Source organism: Mustelus asterias, chromosome 26, assembly GCF_964213995.1.
Source record: "Mustelus asterias chromosome 26, sMusAst1.hap1.1, whole genome shotgun sequence".
NCBI classification, from domain to species: Eukaryota; Metazoa; Chordata; class Chondrichthyes; order Carcharhiniformes; family Triakidae; genus Mustelus; species Mustelus asterias.
Window position 1 is genome coordinate 1,644,235 of NC_135826.1, and position 19,375 is coordinate 1,663,609.

Sequence of the window (19,375 nt, forward strand, 5' to 3'; positions counted from 1 at the left end):
ATCACAGCCTCCATCAGTTAGTTAACAACAGATCCAGATGAGGAAATCTCCTAGTAGCAGAGAGCTTTGGGAATTATAGATGGAAAACATCTTTCAAATTATTCACATACTGTATCCCAAAGGATTGTATTCATATACTGCATTATTCACATACTGCATTACTCAGACTGCATTACTCTTACACTATATTACTCATATACCGCATTTCTCATATATTGTATCCCAAAGTTTTATCAAACAAAGCTCTACCAAACTTTAATTTGAAGAGATCACAAGTTACTTTTTTCAACATCTTCGCTGAAATCCTGTTCCATAGATTGACTGAGGCTCACCAAAATATTGTCTCTGAGGATTTGTTTTGAATTGAATTGACTTTCTTCAGCACAAGCCATGTGCTTTTCTTCTTCTAATGTTCTGGACAGGGTGAAATGCTGCTATGGTTTACTTATGGCGGCCTAGTGAACTTAGGTGAAAAGAACTGATGCTTGGCAACTGCCGAGTTTTGAGATCACTCCAGGAATGTAACCACCTAAGACAATGGAGTTTTGATGATAAGCTTTTGGTTGTATGTCTAGCTAAAATTTTCAACTTAAGATATTAAGTGAAAGGATTCTAGTCTTCAGTGAAAAGTCTACCTCTTTGTATTTCAGCAATGGAGCAGACTGACTGGTTAACTTTGCCCCAGAGTTCTGTAACCTCCCGGTTCAGCAATTGGATACATGTCTGGCACGAAGCAAAGGCCAATTTTGCAAGACCCTGATTAACATGGCATCTTGGAGCCGCTTCAATCTCAAAGAAACCCCATTTATATCTATCCCTGTACCACGGGAAGAGCTAGCTTATCAACGTTGCTTGGCAGGATAAACACAGGAACTAGAACAATTGATCTGTGAGGATGAAAAGACAGATGAAATATGGTCCTGACAATTTGTTGCACATTAAATAACATATATACAAAAATGAATTGAATAAAATTAGCATGGTGACACAGAACAGAGCCTGGGTGTCGATCAGTTCTCCTATTGTTCAGACCATGTGGAGAGGCATTAAAAATTCTGAAGAAAACACTGACCAGATTCAATAAAGCTTTCAAAAGGGAATTCAACATATACTTGCAAAAGAAAAATTTGCGATGCTATGGGGAAACAGCAAGGGAATGCGATTAATTGGATAGCTCTTTCAAAGATCTGGCACTGATAAAATGGGCTGAACGATTCAATATGTAGCTGGAACAACGGGATTTAAACATAGATATGATCAGTCTATGTACTCATCAGCTAACACATAGAATATTATACATTACAACAGGGATATGCAAGATTTAAGAGAAATGCAATCCTGCACTTATTAAGGCTTGAAAAGTACAATCTCTATAGGAAACTGATATATTTGATGAGGAGTGCATGCTGTAATAAAAGATAGGAAGACAGATTATTACTCGAATGGGTGTAAATTGAGAGAGGTGGCTACTCAACGAGACCTTGGAGTCCTCATGCATCAGTCGCTGAAAGTAAGCGCACAGGTACAGCAGGCAGTAAAGGCGGCAAATGGTATGTTGGCCTTCATAGCGAGATGATTTGAGTATAGGGATAGGGATATTTTACTGCAAATTGTGTAGCGTGTTGGTGAGGCCACAGCTGGAGCATTGTGTGCAGTTTTGACGTCCTAATCTGAGGAAGGATGTCCTTGCTATAGAGAGTACAGCGAAGATTTACCAGACTGATTCCTGGGATGGCAAGCCTGTCCAATGAGGAGAAAGACTAATTCAGTTAGGATTATATTCATTGGAGTTTAGAAGAGTGAGAGGGATCTCATAGAAACTTATAAAACTCTAACAGAGTTAGAGTTAACAAGATAGATAAGTCGCCGGGACCAGATGGGATGTACCCCAGGGTACTGTGGGAGGCGAAGGAAGAGATTTCAGAGCCTCTGGCGATGATCTTTGCGTCGTCGATGGAGACGGGAGAGGTTCCGGAGGATTGGAGGATTGCAGATGTGGTTCCTATATTGAAGAAAGGGAATAGGAATAGCCCAGGAAATTACCGACCGGTGAGTCTTACCTCAGTGGTTGGTAAGTTGATGGAGAAGATCCTGAGGGACAGGATTTATGAACATTTAGAGAAGTTTAGTATGCTCAAAAGTAGTCAGCACGGCTTTGTCAAAGGCAAATCGTGCCTTATGAGCCGGGTGGAGTTCTTTGAAAATGTCACTAAACACATTGACGAAGGAAAAGCGGTAGATGTGGTTTACGTGGACTTCAGCAAGGTGTTCGATAAGGTCCCCCATGCAAGACTTCTCGAGAAAGTGAGAGGGCAAGGGATCCAAGGGGCTGTTGCCTTGTGGATTCAGAACTGGCTTGCCTGCAGAAGGCAGAGTGGTTGTAGACGGGTCTTTTTCTGAATGGAGGTCGGTCACCAGTGGAGTGCCCCAGGGATCTGTTCTGGGACCCTTGCTGTTTGTCATTTTCATAAATGACCTGGATGAGGAAGTGGAGGGATGGGTTAGTAAGTTTGCCGATGACATGAAGGTTGGTGGTGTTGTGGATAGGTTGAAGGGATGTCAGAAACTGCAGCGTGACATAGATAGGATGCAAGACTGGGCGGAGAAGTGGCAGATGGACTTCAACGCGGATAAATGTGTAGTGGTCCATTTTGGCAGGTCAAATGGGATGAAGGGGTATAATATCAAGGGTAAGACTCTTAGCAGTGTAGAGGATCAGAAGGACCTTGGGGTCTGGGTCCATAGGACTCTTAAATCGGCCTCGCAGGTAGAGGAGGTGGTTAAGAAGGCGTATGGTGTGCTGGCCTTCATTAATCAAGGGATTGAGTTTAGGAGTCAGGAGATAATGATGCAGCTTTATAAGACCCTCGTCAGACCCCACTTGGAATACTATGCTCAGTTCTGGTCGCCTCATTACAGGAGGGATGTGGAAATTATTGAAAGGGTGCAGAGAAGATTTACAAGGATGTTGCCTGGATTGGTTGGCATGCCTTATGAGGATAGGCTGAGGGAGCTCGGTCTTTTCTCCTTGGAGAGACGAAGGATGAGAGGTGACCTGATAGAAGCATACAAGATGTTGAGGTATAGATCGGGTGGATTCTCGGAGGCTTTTTCCGAGGGCTGAAATGGTTGCTACAAGAGGACACAGGTTTAAGGTGCTGGGGAGTAGGTACAGAGGAGATGTCAGGGGTAAGTTTTTCACTCAGAGGGTGGTGGGTGAGTGGAATCGGCTGCCGTCAATGGTGGTGGAGGCAAACTCGATAGGGTCTTTTAAGAGACTTCTGAATGAGTACATGGGACTTAACAAGATTGATGGTTATAGGTAAGCCTATATATAAGCCTAGGTAGGTAGGGACATGACCGGCGCAACTTGTGGGCCAAAGGGCCTGTTTGTGCTGTATTTTTTCTATGTTCTATGTTCTAGACAGGGTAGATTCAGAAAGAATGTTCCCAATGGTGGGGGAGTCCAGAACTAGGGGTCATGGTTTGAGGATAAGGGGTAAAATTTTAGAACTGAGGTGAGGAGAAATTTCTTCACCCAGAGTGGTGAATGTGTGGAATTCACTACCATAGAATGTAGTTGAGGCCAAAATATTGTGTGATTTAAAGAAGAAATTAGATTTTGGGGGAAATTTTCCCGGCTAGCGCGGCTGGAAAATCCTGCCCATAGTTCTTGGGGCTAAAGGGATCAAAGGATAAGGGGGGGAAGGGAGGGATCAGGGTATTGAACTTGATGATCAGCCATAAAATAGAATAGGTGGTAGAAATTGAACGACTGTTATCTTAAATTAGTACGATGATGAATTAGATACAAGCTGGAAGTTTGTATATTGGACACTCCTGTGAGCTCCATTTCCTCTGCTCCATAACTTGGTGAATATCATCTGTCCAGTTGATGTAAAGGAGATCAAAGCAGTTGGAATGCCAGTATGTGATACTTTCCCAACCTTCTTGACGGCAGGTTAGCAATTGGGTGGATGGAATTTCTGGCAACCCCATGCCTGCCATCAATGAGAATGCTGAGTGTGTCACTTTTGAGGGGGGGCTGAACTGAACATTTCTCTCCCACCAGACTTTACCTAATCTGCATTCTGTGACCTCTTTTATTCAGAACTCCACCCCAGGCACCAAAGACATTTTGGGGCCATCGCTTATATAATATACCAGTAGCTCTCCTGTGGAATTCATTGTGGCGAGTAGGAGGATATGCTGTTTTATAGCAATTCGTGTCACACTTTGTTATGCACAATGCATTAACAGGACAGGATGAATCCGGTGTTGGTCTTCCTGTCAGGGAATGTGCTATATTTTGCTGGTCAGCAATACTAAATCCTGTTTATTTAATCTGGTATTAAATCCTCACAAGTACAATCACAAAAAGGCATGTTTGCAATAGGTAATGTAAAAATGGTTGATGAATGATAAATGAAGACAAAGGCATTGAATGATTATAAATGTCTTGAAACACCAATATTATTCCAGTATATAAAATGTACAACCCAGAAACTAGTTTTTCGTGCTTTGGTGTAGTGATATCTTGTCGCTGAGTGGTACTTACAGTTCATCAGTGATATTTTTGTCTCAGTAGAAGCATTATTGCCTGAATCAGATTCCAAACGCACTCCAGAGAGTTCCAGTAAGTATGGGCAGCACGGTGCACAGTGGTTAGCACTGCTGCCTCACAGCGTCAGGGACCCGGGTTCAATTCCAGCTTTGGGTGTCTGTGTGGGTTTCCTCCAGGTGCTCCGATTTCCTCCCACAGTCCAAGAGTTAGGTGCATTCACCATGGTAAAAAATTTGCCCCTTAGTGTCCCAAGATATGTAGGTTAGGTGAATTAGCCATGGTAAATGTGTGGGGTTACAGGAATAGGGGACAGGGCCTGGGTAAGATCAGAGTCAGTGCCGGCTTGATGGACCAAATGGCCTCCTTCTGCACTGAAAGGATTCTATGATTTTATAACTGGAGACTGGAAAGCCCTTCCAGTGCATAAGACTAATCAGCTGCTGGAAGGAGACTCAAATGTCACAACCTGTCAGACTGTTAATGAGCCTGCATCATCCCACTTCAGGACAAATAGCTGGCAGTTCATAAGAACTAAATTTCATCTTCCACCACCTCAGTTATGAGTACAGGAAAGTGAGTGAAGCAGGTGAAAAGGCCACATTTGGGGCCAGCTACAAGCTGTCATGGGTACCCCAGGTATAGGATCCTTATCACTCAGAAATCTGGAGACCTTTAAATATAACAATCATTGGGTTAACATTAGTCAAAAACTGAACTGGACCAGCCATATAAATACTGTGGCTACAAGTGCAGGTCAGAGGCTGGGATTTCTGTGGAGAGTAACTCTAACTCCCTAAAACCTGTCCACCACCTTCAAGTTATAAGCAAAAACTGAAGCAGGAGAATCCATTAAAGAAAGTTGTGCAATGTTGGTCTGAGGAATCGAATGATCTCCTACAGGACTGCTTGGAGTCAGTGGACTGATCAGTATTTGAAAACTCTGCCACCAGCCTGAGCGTGTACGCCATTACAGTAACTGACTTCATTAGTAAATGTGTAGAAGACTGTGCGCCAAAGAAGCAAATCTGTGTGTTTCCCAACCGGAAACCATGGATGAACAAGGATATCCACTGCTTGCTGAAGTCTAGGTCTGAGGCGTTCAAGTCAGGTGACCCTGACTTATACGAGAAAGCCAGATACAATCTAAGGAGATCCATCAAAGATGCCAAAAGACAGAGTACCGGATCAAGTTAAAGTCCCAGGCTAGCCACACAGACCCCCGCCGACTATGGCAAGGTCTGCAAGACATAACAGTCTACAAGATGAAGGCATGTAAAATCGCCGACTCCAACGCATCCCTCCATGATGAGCTCAATGCATTCAATGCTCGTTTTGAGCAAGAGGTCAGCAAGAGCACGCTCTCCACCCTGGAAGCCTCAGATGAACCAGTATCTGAGGTCGCCATTGCAGATGTCAGAGCAGCTTTCTCAAAGATCAACCCACGGAAAGCAACTGGCCCGGCTGGGGTACCTGGACGAGCACTCAGATCCTGCGCAGATCAGCTGGCGGGGGTATTCACATACATCTTAAACCACTCTTTACAACAATCTGAGGTCCCTACCTGCTTCAAGAAGACAACCATCACCAGTACCAAAGAAAAGCCAAGCAGCGTGCCTTAATGACTATCGTCCAGTGGCTCTGACATCCATCATTATGAAGTGCTTTGAAAGGCTAGTCATGGCACAAATCAATTTCAGCCTCCTGGACTATCTGGATCCACTACAGTTTGCCTATCGCCGCAACAGTTCCACAGCAGACGCCATTTCCCTGGCCCTGTACGCAACCCTGGAACACCTAGATAACAAAGACACCTATGTCAGACTCCTATTTATTGACTACAACTCAGCCTTCAACACCATTATTCCTACGAAATTCATCTCCAAACTCTGTGGCCTGGGCCTCGGTTCTCCCTCTGTGACTGGACCCTGAATTTCTTAACCCACAGACCACAATCAGTAAGAATAGGCAACAACACCTCCTCCACGATCATCCTCAACACCGGTGCCCCACAAGGCTGTATTCTCAGCTCCCTACTATACTCCCTATACACCTATGACTGTGTGGCCAAATTACACTCCAACTCGATTTTCAAGTTTGCTGACGATACCACTGTAGTGGGCCGGATCTCGAACAACGACGAGACAGAGTACAGGAATGAGATAGAGAATCTGGTGAACTGGTGCAGCGACAATAATCTCTCCTTCAATGTCAACAAAACGAAGGAGATTGTCTTTGACTGCAGGAAGCTTAGAGGAGAACATGCCCCTGTCTACATCAACGGGGACGAAGTAGAAAGGGTCGAGAGCTTCAGGTTTTTAGGTGTCCAGATCATCAACAACCTGTCCTGGTCCCCCCATATTGACACTACAGTTAAGAAAGCCCACCAATGCCTCTACTTTCTCAGAAGACTAAGGAAATTTGGCATGTCAACTTCAACTCTCACCAACTTTTACAGATACACCATAGAAAGCATTATTTCTGGTTATATTACAGCTCAGTATGGCTCCTGTTCTGCCCAAGACTGCAAGAAACTACAAAAGGTTGTGAATACAGCGCAATCCATCACGCAAACCAGCCTCCCATCCATTGACTCTGTCTACACTTCGCACTGCCTTGACAAAGCAGCCAGCATAATTAAAGACTCAATGCACCCCAGACATTCTCTCTTCCACCTTCTTCCGTCAGGAAAAAGATGCAAAAGTCTGAGGTCATGGACCAACTATCTCAAAGATAGCTTCTTCCCTGTTGCCATTGGACTTTTCAATGGATCTACCTTGCATTTTGATCTTTCTCTACACCCTACCTATGACTGTAACACTACACTCTGCACTCTCTCGTTTCCTTCTCTATGAACGGTATGTTTTGTCTGTATAGCGCGCAAGAAACAATACTTTTCACTGTATGCTAATACATGTGACAATAATAAATCAAATCAAATTAAAAAAGTGGTGGAATACTCTCCACTTGCCTGGATGAGTGCAGCTCCAACAACAATCAAGCAGCTTAAAACCAATCAGGACAAAACATCCCACTGATTGGTACCTCATTCACCATCAACGCATAGTAGTAGCAATCTATACCATCTACAGGATGCACTGCAGCAACTCACCAAGGCTTCTTCAACAGCATCTTCCAAACGCACGACTTTGACTGTCTAGCACAAAAGCAGCAGGCACATAGGAACACCACCACCTGGGAGTACCCCTCCAAGCCACTCAACATCTTGACTTGGAAATTTATCACCGTTCCTTCAATGTCGCTGTGTCAAAATCCTGTAACACCCTCCTTAACAGCATTGTGGGTGTACCTACACCATATGGACTGCAGCAGTTCAAGAAAGCAGCTCACCACCACCTTCTCAACAGCAATTAGAGATGCGCAATAAATGCTGGCCTAGCCAGCAACGTCTACATCCCTTGAATAAATAAAAGTGGGATTCCACAAGTGTCAGACACCCATTGGGATGACCAACAAGGAAGAGATCTTGCTATCCTGATCTTACAGGTCACCAAACCTGAAGGATTGGTCAGAAGTCCTCAGGTATTGAAGATAAATGTCCAGGTCATTGTTGCAGTAATGTAGCAACTTGTGAAGGGTCTTTCGACAATGCCTTCCAAATCCATGACCTCCTGCCATCTAGAAGGACAAGTGCATTAGATGCATGGGAACACCACCACCTGCAAGGTCTCCTCCAAATCACATAATAATTTCATCGAGACCAGTCTTCCATCACCATTACCATCATCCTTTATTCATCGTGAATAAAGCACCTTTATGGTACACTCGTCAAAGCCCGAGACCTACAGCATTTGGTCTGGGTGGAGGCAGCTGGTTTTAAACTCCCGCTGCTCCTTTCCTATTGGGTGAGTCTCCACTCGCTCAATAGGGAAATTTATACTCCACAAGGCCCACAGGGAGATCTACTGACAATCCCCCATATCCTCCGTAGCTGTCATAACATCCCACCCCTTAAGTCCGTTTCTCCCCTAGCAACCCCCCTGCCATGGGAAGGTTCTTTCCATTGCTTGGCGATTGGCCTGGGGTTCAGTCGAAGATGGATCCAGGTCCAGTTGTATGAACCAAATTGGAGACCTTTGTTTTTGGATGGAACATCATAAAGCTACAAATGTAGATTCTTCCTGGGGCTCTGCTTCAGTTGGGGCACCAGCTTCTTCTGCTTCCATCTCAGAATCCATGTCTTCATCACTTTGAGGGACAGGCATATGGCTGGCTTCAAGTTTCTTTCCTAAACAGCAAGCGTTTTGCCTGTCCCTATAACTTTGCCTCGGTTGTGGTCATTTGCAGCATTTGCAACAGTCCATTGTTTGGCATCTACAACCTTCTGGAACATGTTCCCTTGTCGCCTTAAGGCTGTCACTGCTTTTCCTTGAATGCCTGGTGTTGTGACTTGGTCTCTGTAGACAGGGGTTTTCCTCTCGAGACTATGTATTGCTCAAACTTAAGCTATACAAAGGCACATGAAACGCAGTGTACTGATTTATACATGAATTTATTTAACCAATCGAATGAAAGAACGTTGTAAGGAAGCACAGTACTCAAGGAATGCGGGCAGCCCAATGTCACTCTGAAGAACAATGCCCCCGGGAAGGTAATTATACATTTACTAAATCATATTGCCCACCTTTCCAGTGGGCAATATCCAATAAACATTAATACAAATCAGTCAATAACCATCCTGTCATTAATTCCAGCCAATGACAATACACATCTTGACCTCATGGGATTTCATTTGTTATAAATTACAGATGTACCCTCCTCCTGTTGCCTTGTAACATGAGACACTGGACATTGAGAATGATTCCCAGCAAACTGAACCCACGTGACTCTCATCCAACCCTGAGAAATCCCTTCTGTCTACTTACCATCTCCATTATCAGCTGGAACTGTATAACTCTATTCATCAAATTGGCATTGGTAGCCATCTTGTTCCCGACCACTGCTGGTAATGTAACTGCTTTCAGTGGAACTACTGTTCTCTGGAATGCAGGCCCCATCTCCGGCCTCATCCATCAAGCCCTGATGTGTTTTGCTGTTGGCTGAAGCTTTACAAAATGTCATTAAAAGCAAACCGCATCCATTTTATAAATTCAAAATAAATGTTTTAAATGAAAAATATTTGTTATTCATAAAGAACTGTCTTCTATTGCACCAGCCCTTGTCAGTGCTCTCCATAGCCTAAGATCATTCACTCTCAAGTCAGTATTGTGTTAGTGTTCGTAAACCTATGGTTGTGTTTTTATTAGCCTAATTGGCCCCATACATCAGACTCCAATGTTATAATGGATTCTGTGACTCTTTACTTACACAAATGCTCTCAGTTGAGGAATGAATGTTGCCCGAGGTCCCTCCACCTAATCGGAGCACACTGCTGTTTGACATCCCCTGTAGTTCCTGAGCTCCTCTGCATTCTCCAGTGATAGAACTATCTCAATGGCCTTATTTAGATCCAGGTTGGGCTCCGTCAATAATCTTTTTTGAGCTGTCACATTGCCCGTTTAATATTTTTTGCTTTAATGCCAGAAATGTAATGCCACCTCTAACTTTGTTGATCATCGCAACAATTGTTTTAATGTCATTTCCTTCATGACCCAATTGTCACCTTTTTGCACCAGCCTCCCCAACCTTTCACTCTCCCCAACCTCTGAGTTGTATCCTCACCCCCCCCTCAAATTCCGAGGTGCAGCCTCCTCCTCTGCCCAACCTCCAGATTGCAGACTCCTTCCCTGACTCCCACTTCCCTCTCCAATACCTGCGTTCCCGTTCAAGATTCAGATCCGATTGGAAGCTGGAGCTCAGATATTGTGGAACTGCACATCCCAATGGTACGCAGGTGCTGACCTGGGGCCACTACAATTGGTGTTTTTGTTGAAATTACTGTTTAAACTGTTGCTGCCGTACTGCTCTTCCCCAGCTCACAGCAAGGGTTAAGGAGAGGAAAGTGGCAAGCGGGAACATTTTTTAAAAAATGGATTGTAGCAGCTCCAACTCAGCATTTTGCACCATTGGGATTCACACTTCTACAACATACAAATTCAGGTCGGGTCTGGATCTTGAACCAGAACGCAAGTCCAGTAGAGGGAAGCAGCGGAGAGGGTGCATCAGGGAGAGGCCACAACCTCGAGGGTTGGGAATGGAAATGGGGAAACCACACAACTGGAAGGTGGAGGAGTGGGAAAGGCCACAACTTAGAATGTTAGGGCGGGGGAGGGTCTGCACAATCAGGAGGTTCGGGCAGCAGGAGGTACTGCAAGTAGAAAGTTACATTTTTCTTTAATAAAAGTTGAAAAATACAAAAGTTCTCACTTATCAATGTAGGAATTAATGATTTTTTTCTGATGAAAAAGATCCTACAGAACCTAACAGTAGTTTTAACATTGGTCTCTGTAGGAATCAATGTTTCATTTTAAGTAATTTCATTTAAAGTAATGATATTCAGGAACACCATGACAGCTTTAAGTGAGAACATACTGTACCTATACCACATGAATTACAGCAGTTCCTCCCCACCTTCTCAGGGGCAATTTGGGATGAGCAATAAATACTTGCCTAGACAGTGAAGTTCACAGCCCATGAATGAATATAAACAAAAACCTGGGTCATAAGAGGGTCATAAAAAATGTTTTCTTTCCCATTTTCTTTTGCCATTGTGTTTTACTGAAAAATATTGGGGATGGAGAAAGGCTGTTTAACTGACCGTCACTGTCCAATTATAATCAGGCGTTCAAAATCATGAGGGGGCTGGACAGGGTGGATAGGGAGGAACTATTCCTGCTGGTAAAAAGATTGAGAACAAGAGAGCACAGATTTAAGTGATTTGCAAAAGAAGCAAATGCAATGTGAGAAAAAATGTTTTCACATCACGAACAGTTGGGATCAGGAATGCTCTGCCTGGAAGTGTGGTTGGAGACAGGTTCAATCAAGGTATCAAGAGGGCGTTAATTGATTTTTTGAACAGAAAAAATATGTACAAGGGAAGTTATAACGGCCATTTGGAGAGCTGATGCAGACATGATGACTCAAAAATTTAAGTTTATTTATTAGTGTCACAAGTAGGCTAACATTAAAACAGCAATGAGGTTACTGTGAAAATCCCCTAGTTGCCACACTGGAGAATTTAGCATGGCCAATGAATGTCTTTCGGACTGAGGGAGGAAACCTATGATGTGGAGATGCTGGCGTTGGACTGGGGTAAGCACAGTAAGAAGTCTCACAGGTTAAAGTCCAACAGGTTTATTTGGTAGCACAAGCCACAAGCTTTCGGAGCACTGATGAAGGAGCAGCGCTCTGAAAGCTTGTGGCTTGTGCTACCAAATAAACCTGTTGCACTTTAACCTGGTGTCGTGAGACTTCTTACGGAGGAAACCTACACAGACACAGGGAAAACATGCAAACTCCAGTGACCCAAGCCAGGAATTGAACCTGAGTCCCTGTCACAGTGAGGTAGCAGTGCATTATTACCTTATTCTGCACCATAACAATTCTGTGATTCTGATAATGGGCAGCATGGTGGCACAGTGGTTAGCACTGTTGCCTCGATTCCCAGCTTGGGTTCGATTCCCAGCTTGGGTAACTGTGTATAGAGTCTGCACACTCTCCCTGTGCCTGCGTGGGTTTCCTCCGGGTGTTCTGGTTTCTTCCCACAGTTTGAAAGACGTGCTGTTTAGGTCCACTGGTCATGCTAAATTCTCTCTCAATGTACCTGAACAGGCGTCGGAGAGTGGCGACTAGGGGATTTTCACAGTAGCTTCGTTGCAGTGTTTATGTAAGCCTAATTGTGACACTAATAAATAAACTTAATGAAAGGTCTTTCCAACTGGTGCCATGTACTGGACAGGCCAATGGCAGGAGTGTGGGGACAGGATAGCTGGAGGTTATATATGATGAATATATTTACCCAGAGTCCATAACTGTACCTGACTTGTTAAAGAACAGCGAATGCTGGAAGTGTGAAGTGACCAGGCCAACCGGTTTAAAGGAGTTAAGTTTCTGTTGCCTGGCCTTTTAACACCAGACATTTATGTAGCATCTTTCACGGCATCACGAGTGTGCATTTTTCTTAACATGTACTCACTGCTGTGATGTCAGAAAGCTGACAGCCTCAAAAGAGAGTCAGTTATTATTGGCGGGAATACTGGCGGGTTAATGACAGCGCCGGGGACCAGACACAGCGCCAGCGCTCGGCAGGAGGTCCGCATCGCCGCTCCAACAGGCACATGCGCAATAAGGAGTTCCTCAGCCGAGCGCATGCGCATCTCCGGAAGAGTGCGGGTGCCATTTTGTTAAGTGTCCCATTCCGGTTTCGTGAGGCCGAGCGGTTGCAATGGCTGCTGAGAATGAGGCCGCTGTGCTAAATATCACCCAGTTGAGCGCGGTGGACTTGAAAGGCGGTCCGAATACAACTAATGTCAATGCGGAAGGCAACAATAGCGATCTGATAGAGCGGCGACATCAGGTGGAGGACTGGGGAAGGAAGGAGGCGCAGGAGGAAAAAGGGCCAGAAGTTGGGGGAGGGGCTGGGACGGTGGGCGGAACTATTGCCTGTGTGGTATGAGAGCGAGAGCGTGGTGGGCTCAGTGGCCTAGGGGCGGAGCAAGGTGCGCGTGGCAGTGTGATGGGGCGGGGAATGAAGCGCACAGTGGACTGAGGGGGCGGGGCGTGAAGCGCGCTGTGGACTGGGGGCGGGGCGTGAAGCGCGCGGTGGACTGAGGGGGCGGGGCGTGAAGCGCGCGGTGGACTGAGGGAGCGAGGCGTGAAGCGCGCGGTGGACTGAGGGGGCGGGGCGTGAAGCGCGCGGTGGACTGAGGGGGCGGGGCATGAAGCGCGCGGCGGGCTGAAGGGGGCGGGGCATGAAGCGCGCGCGGCAGGCTGAGGGGGGCGGGGCGTTTAACAGCGCGCCGAATGGTGGGGGCGGGTCTGTTGTGGTACAGTGAGAGGAGAGGACAGGGCTCGAGAATGTCCCTCGGGTGGATTGCAATGGCTGACTTCAGTGTTAGTTTGGGATGCGAGCCTAATGCTTTGATACCTAAGAAAATTAGGTGATACTGTCCAAAGCAATCCTTAAACGGATTGATTAATGTAAATAGGATTTCTTTTTGTAGATGAGAATTTATAATTAATAAAAATGATTAATATATTACATTAGCTGTAAAGGTTTGCAATGTTGGAAGAGGGGATTTGTTAAACTCAATATTTCACATTGAAGGAAATATATTTCAGGATGACCCTCCAGATGTGAAACTGCTAAACACAGCTGGATTGATCCATTAGAGCAATTGTGGATAATTTTAGTGTTTTAATGTCAAACTATTTTGAACATGAATTTTGACAGTCAGCAAGCAAAAGACAAAGCTTACATTTATAATGTAACAGAAATGTTCCACAGTTGACATAAAAGATCCTATGGCCTGATTGGAATTGAACTGGGGATATTTACCCAGGTCACAAACCAACTTTTATCCCTCAAGCAGCACCATCAAAAGACAAATTACCTTATCATTCATCTCATTCCTACACCTTGCTGTGCACAGATTGGCTGCCACTTTTGCCTATGTATAAAAAAGAATGACCTCACTCCAAAGTAATTAATGGTGAAAAATCTTGAGGAAGCCTAGAGAACATGAAAAGCACTTAATGAATTTTCATTCTCTCAATGAGGGAGTTACTACAAGTCAACATTGAATTGACATATTTGTCATTGCTAACTCTATTAAGGAAAGGTAAATATCACAGTTGTTATGGTGTGGAGCTGCTGGCGTTGGACTAGGCACAGTAGTCTCACAACACCAGGTTAAAGTCCAACAGGTTTATTTGGTAGCATGAGCTTTCGGAGCACCGCTCCTTCATCAGGCGAGTGCCACTGGTTTTTCCCCATACCCCTGCACAATGTTTCTATTCAAATAATTGTCTAATGCCCTCTTGGATGCCTTGATTGAACCTGCCTCCACCATACTTCCATGCAGTGCATTCCAGACTCCAATCACCTGCTGTGTGAAAATGTTTTTTCTTGCATGACATTTGCTTATTTTGCAAATCACTTTAAATCTGTACCCTCTCGTTCTTGATCTTTTTACAAGTGAAAACAGTTTCTCCTATCTACTCTGTCCAGCCCCCTCATGATTTTGAACTACTCTTATCAAATCTATTAGCCGCCGCCTTTCCAAGGAGAACAGCCCCAACCTCTCCTCATTGCTGACGTTTCTCATACCTTGAACCATTCTTCTGCACTCTCCAGGTCATTCACTTTCTTATAGTGTGGCACCCAGAACTGTGCACAATATTCCAGCTGAGGTCTAAACTAGTATATTGTATAAGTTCAGCAAAACTTCTTTGTTCTTGTATTCTATGCCTTTATTAATAAAGCCCAGAATTCTATATGTTTTATTAACGGCTCTCTGCACCTGCCCTGCCTCTTTCAGTGACCTATGCACATATACACCCAGGTCCCTCTGCTCCTGCACCCTCTTAAGAATTTTACCCTTTATTTTATATTGTTTTTCCCACCAAAATACATCACCTCACAGTTGTCCCCGTTGAACTTCTTGCCACCTATCTGCTCAGTCGTCTATTTCCTTTTGAAGTTCTATGTTGTCCTCTTCACAATTTAAATACTTCCAAGATTTGTATCATCCACAAACTTTAAAATTGTACCCTTCACACCAAGATCTAGATCATTAATATATATCAAGAAAAGCAAGGATCCCAATACCGACCACTGGGGAACACCACTACAAACCTTCCTCCAGCCCAAATTGTATCTATTGAAGGTTACTTTCTTATTTTTTAGACAATTTTGTATCCACCTTGCTGCTGTCCCTTTTATTCCATGACTTGTGACTTCTCTCACAAGTCTTGTGTGCACTATATCGTACACCTTCTGAAAGTCCATGTACACCATATCAACTGCATTACCCTCATTGGCTCTTTCTGCTATGTCCTCAACAAACTCTAACAAGTTAGTTAACCACAATTTCCCATTTAGAAATCCATGCTGGCTCTTCTGAGTCAACCTATATTTTTCCATGTGACTAATTCTATCCCGAATAATTGTTTATAGAAGCTTCCCCACCACTGGGGAACTGACTGGTCTGCAAATGCTGGGGCTATCTTTACAACCTTCTTTGAACAAAAACAACATTTGTAGTTCTCTGGCACCTCCCCGCGTCTAGAGAAGAATGGAAGATTATGGCCACCACCCCTACAATTTCCATCCTCACTTCCTTCAATATCCTTAATGCATCTCATCCTGGTGCCTTGTCAACTTTCCGTCAATTCAACACTTCCTCCTTTCCTCATCTGTCGCCATGGCCTGGGCAGTATCTGCCTCTTTGGTAAAAACGGATGCAATGTATTCATTTAATACCTCAGCCATGCCCCCTGCCTCCCTGTGTAAATTTCCTTTTAGGTCCCTAATCGGTCCTACTCCTTTTACCAGCCTTTTACTATTTATAGAAGACGTTGGGATTCTGCTTTGTTGGCTACCAGTCTTTTCTCATAATCCCTATTCACTTCTCCAATGTGCTTTTTCAATCTCCTCTGAACCTTCTGTATTCCTTTTGGTTCTCAATCGTATTTTCTCCTTGACATCTGTCATAAGTACACTTTTTCTTACCTTAATTTCAATCTCATTTTTCATCCAGTGAGCTCAGTTGTTTGCTCGACTTTCCCTTTTAAAGGAATATACCTTGACTGTGTCTGGACCATGTCTATTTTGAAGGTCGCCCATTGTTCAGCTGCAATCTTTCCTGCCAACCTTTCATTCCAGTCTAACCGGCCCAGCTCCATTTTTGCCTCTTTTGGAGTCGGCTCTTCCCCCCAGTTAATCATTTTTACCCTGGATTGCCTATTATCCTTTTCTATCATCGTCCTTACCCTTATAATACAATGATGGCTATCTCTTAAATGTTCTCCTATTGACATTTGTTCTGTTGGCCCATCTCAATTCCAAGAACGACGTCCAACAGTGCATCCTTTCTTGTTGGACTGGACACAGACTGCTGTAGAAAATTATCCTAAACACAATCAAGAAACGTTTGCCCCTCTTCGCAGTCTATGTCTGCATTCGGGCAATTAAAGTCCCCCATTATAACCAGTCTATATAATTCTTTCTCCAGTTTCCTTGTAGATTTGTTCTTCCACATCCCTCTCACTAGTTAGTGGTCTATAGACTGCACCGAGCGGTATAGTTGCTCATGGAGCATTGTTTAACCTGCAATATACAAACTGAGAATGTTATGTTGCAATCTTCAATTATTTTATCTTTTATAATTCAAATATGTGAGCCTTACTTCTGTTGTGGGCAAAGTATTGGAAAGGATTATAAGAGATAGGATTTATAATCACCTAGAAAGGAATAATTTGATTAAGGATAGTCAGCACGGTTTTGTGAAGGGTAGGTCGTGCCTCACAAACCTTATTGAGTTCTTTGAGAAGGTGACCAAAGAGGTGGATGAGGGTAAAGCGGTTGATGTGGTGTATATGGATTTCAGCAAAGCGTTTGATAAGGTTCCCCATGGTAAGCTTTTACAGAAAATACGGACACATGAGATTGAGGGTGATTTAGTGGTTTGGATCAGGAATTGGCTAGCTGTAAGATAACAAAGGGTGATGGTTGATGGGAAATATTCATCCTGGAATTCAGTTACTAGTGGTGTACCGCAAGGATCTGTTTTGGGGCCACTGCTGTTTGTCATTTTTATTAATGACCTGGATGCGGGCGTGGAAGGATGGATTAGTAAATTTGCGGATGACACTAAAGTCGGTGGAGTTGTAGACAGTGCAGAGGAAAGTGGCAGGTTACAGAGGGACATAGATAAGCTGCAGAGCTGGGCTGAGAGGTGGCAAATGGAGTTTAATGCGGAAAAGTGTGAGGTGATTCACTTTGGAAGGAGTAACAGGAATACAGAGTACTGGGCTAATGGTAAGATACTTGGTAGTGTGGATGAACAGAGGGATCTGGGTGTCCATGTGCATAGATCCCTGAAAGTTGGCACCCAGGTTGATAGGGTGGTTAAGAAGGCGTACGGTGTGTTAGCTTTTATTGGTAGAGGGATTGAGTTTCGGAGCCAGGAGGTCATGCTGCAACTGTACAAAACTCTGGTGCGGCCGCATTTGGAGTATTGCGTACAGTTCTGGTCGCCGTATTATAGGAAAGATGTGGAAGTGTTGGAAAGGGTGCAGAGGAGATTTACCAGGATGTTGCCTGGTATGGTGGGAAAATCATATGAGGAAAGGCTGAGGGACTTGAGGTTGTTTTCGTTAGAGAGAAGAAGGTTAAGAGGTGACTTAATAGAGGCATACAAGATGATCAGAGGATTAGATAGGGTGGATAGTGAGAGCCTTTTTCCTCGGATGGTGTTGGCTAGCACGAGGGGACATAGCTTTAAATTGAGGGGTGAGAGATATAGGACAGATGTTAGAGGTAGGTTCTTTACTCAGAGAGTAGTAAGGGTGTGGAATGCCCTGCCTGCAGCAGTGGTGGACTCGTCAACGTTGAGAGCGTTCAAGTGGTTATTGGATAAACATATGGATGATATTGGAATAGTGTAGATTAGAGGGGCTTTAGATTGGTACCACTGGTCGGCGCAACATTGAGGGCCGAAGGGCCTGTACTGCGCTGTAATGTTCTATGTTCTAATATTTGGTTTGATATTATTGTGTCTGGAATGGTTAATGCAAAAGCCATGGACTAGATTAGAGAATAAGTGAACATCAGAAGGAGGAGACATTCCATAAAATTATGGCAATCTGATTGCGACTGTAACTCCACTTCACTGCTTCCCCCGTTGTAACCCACGACTCCCTTGTAAATTAAAGTTCGCTTTAACTCAGCTTAATAACCAAATAATAATTCAGCTTAACTCGAATATGTTCAATGAGACAGCCTCCATTCTCTCTGGGGTAGGGAATGCCAAAGGTTAGTGATCTTCAGTAATGATATTCTTCATCATCTCCATCTTATATGGGAGACCCCTTATTTTGCAACTCTGCCTTAGTGCTAGATTCCCCTATGGGGTAAACAATCTCTCTATCTGTCAACTCCCCCTTACAGTCTTGTGTTTCAATAAGATATCGTCTCATTCTTTTAAATTCCAATGAATATGAGCCTAACCTACTCAACCTTTCCTCATAAAACAACCCCTTCATTCCAAAAATCAACTTAGTCGATCATCTGTTTCTATGTAGTGGACTGTGCAATGGAAGAATATTGAAAAGTACAACATTTTGGGAGTCCAAGATTCTTGAGACTTGTGCAGTGATCTCACCAGAGTTATACTGGGCATTCCTAGTTTGTTGAATTAGTAATGAGCAGTTAACTGATGGGCCAGGTGGAGAAGCTCCTTCTTGTTTCTAGTAATTTGACTCACAAAATGTTCATTACTGTCAACAGTCAAAAGAAGAGGCAAGAGGAAATCCTAATGAAATGTCAGACGCTCCAGAGATTCCTGGCGATAAAAGACCAGAGAGCATGGGAAAAGGTAGGAAATTAATTAATTTTCCAAAAATAAGAAGTTAGTAAACTTTCCATTTTAATATATTTTTCTGGGTGTTGGTAAAGGTCAGACTTCTCATTGCTGGCAATTGCAATGTTGAAATTAAAGTGGAAATTGAGTGCTCGATTCATGTTTAATTTGGGTTAGATGTAGAGCAACACTCTGGCGATATTATTTCACAGTAAGAAGTCTAACAACACCAGGTTAAAGTCCAACAGGTTTCCTGTTGGACTTTAACCTGGTGTTGTTAGACTTCTTACTGTGTTTACCCCAGTCCAACCCCGGCATCTCCACATCATGG

The 19,375-nt window shown here is 44.0% G+C and overlaps 1 protein-coding gene across 2 annotated transcripts in view; it reads left to right on the top strand.

The window, feature by feature from the left end:
- Window positions 1-12,838: 12,838 nt before the first annotated feature.
- LOC144479416 (uncharacterized) overlaps window positions 12,839-19,375 on the top strand; it is a 90,091-nt gene continuing 83,554 nt past the window's right edge. For both annotated transcript variants that reach the window (XM_078198060.1, XM_078198059.1), the window contains exons 1-2: window positions 12,839-13,037; window positions 18,972-19,059. In XM_078198060.1, coding sequence (XP_078054186.1) covers window positions 12,906-13,037; window positions 18,972-19,059 — 220 coding nt within the window. In that variant the 5' untranslated portion in view covers window positions 12,839-12,905. The remainder of the gene's footprint in view (window positions 13,038-18,971; window positions 19,060-19,375) is intronic.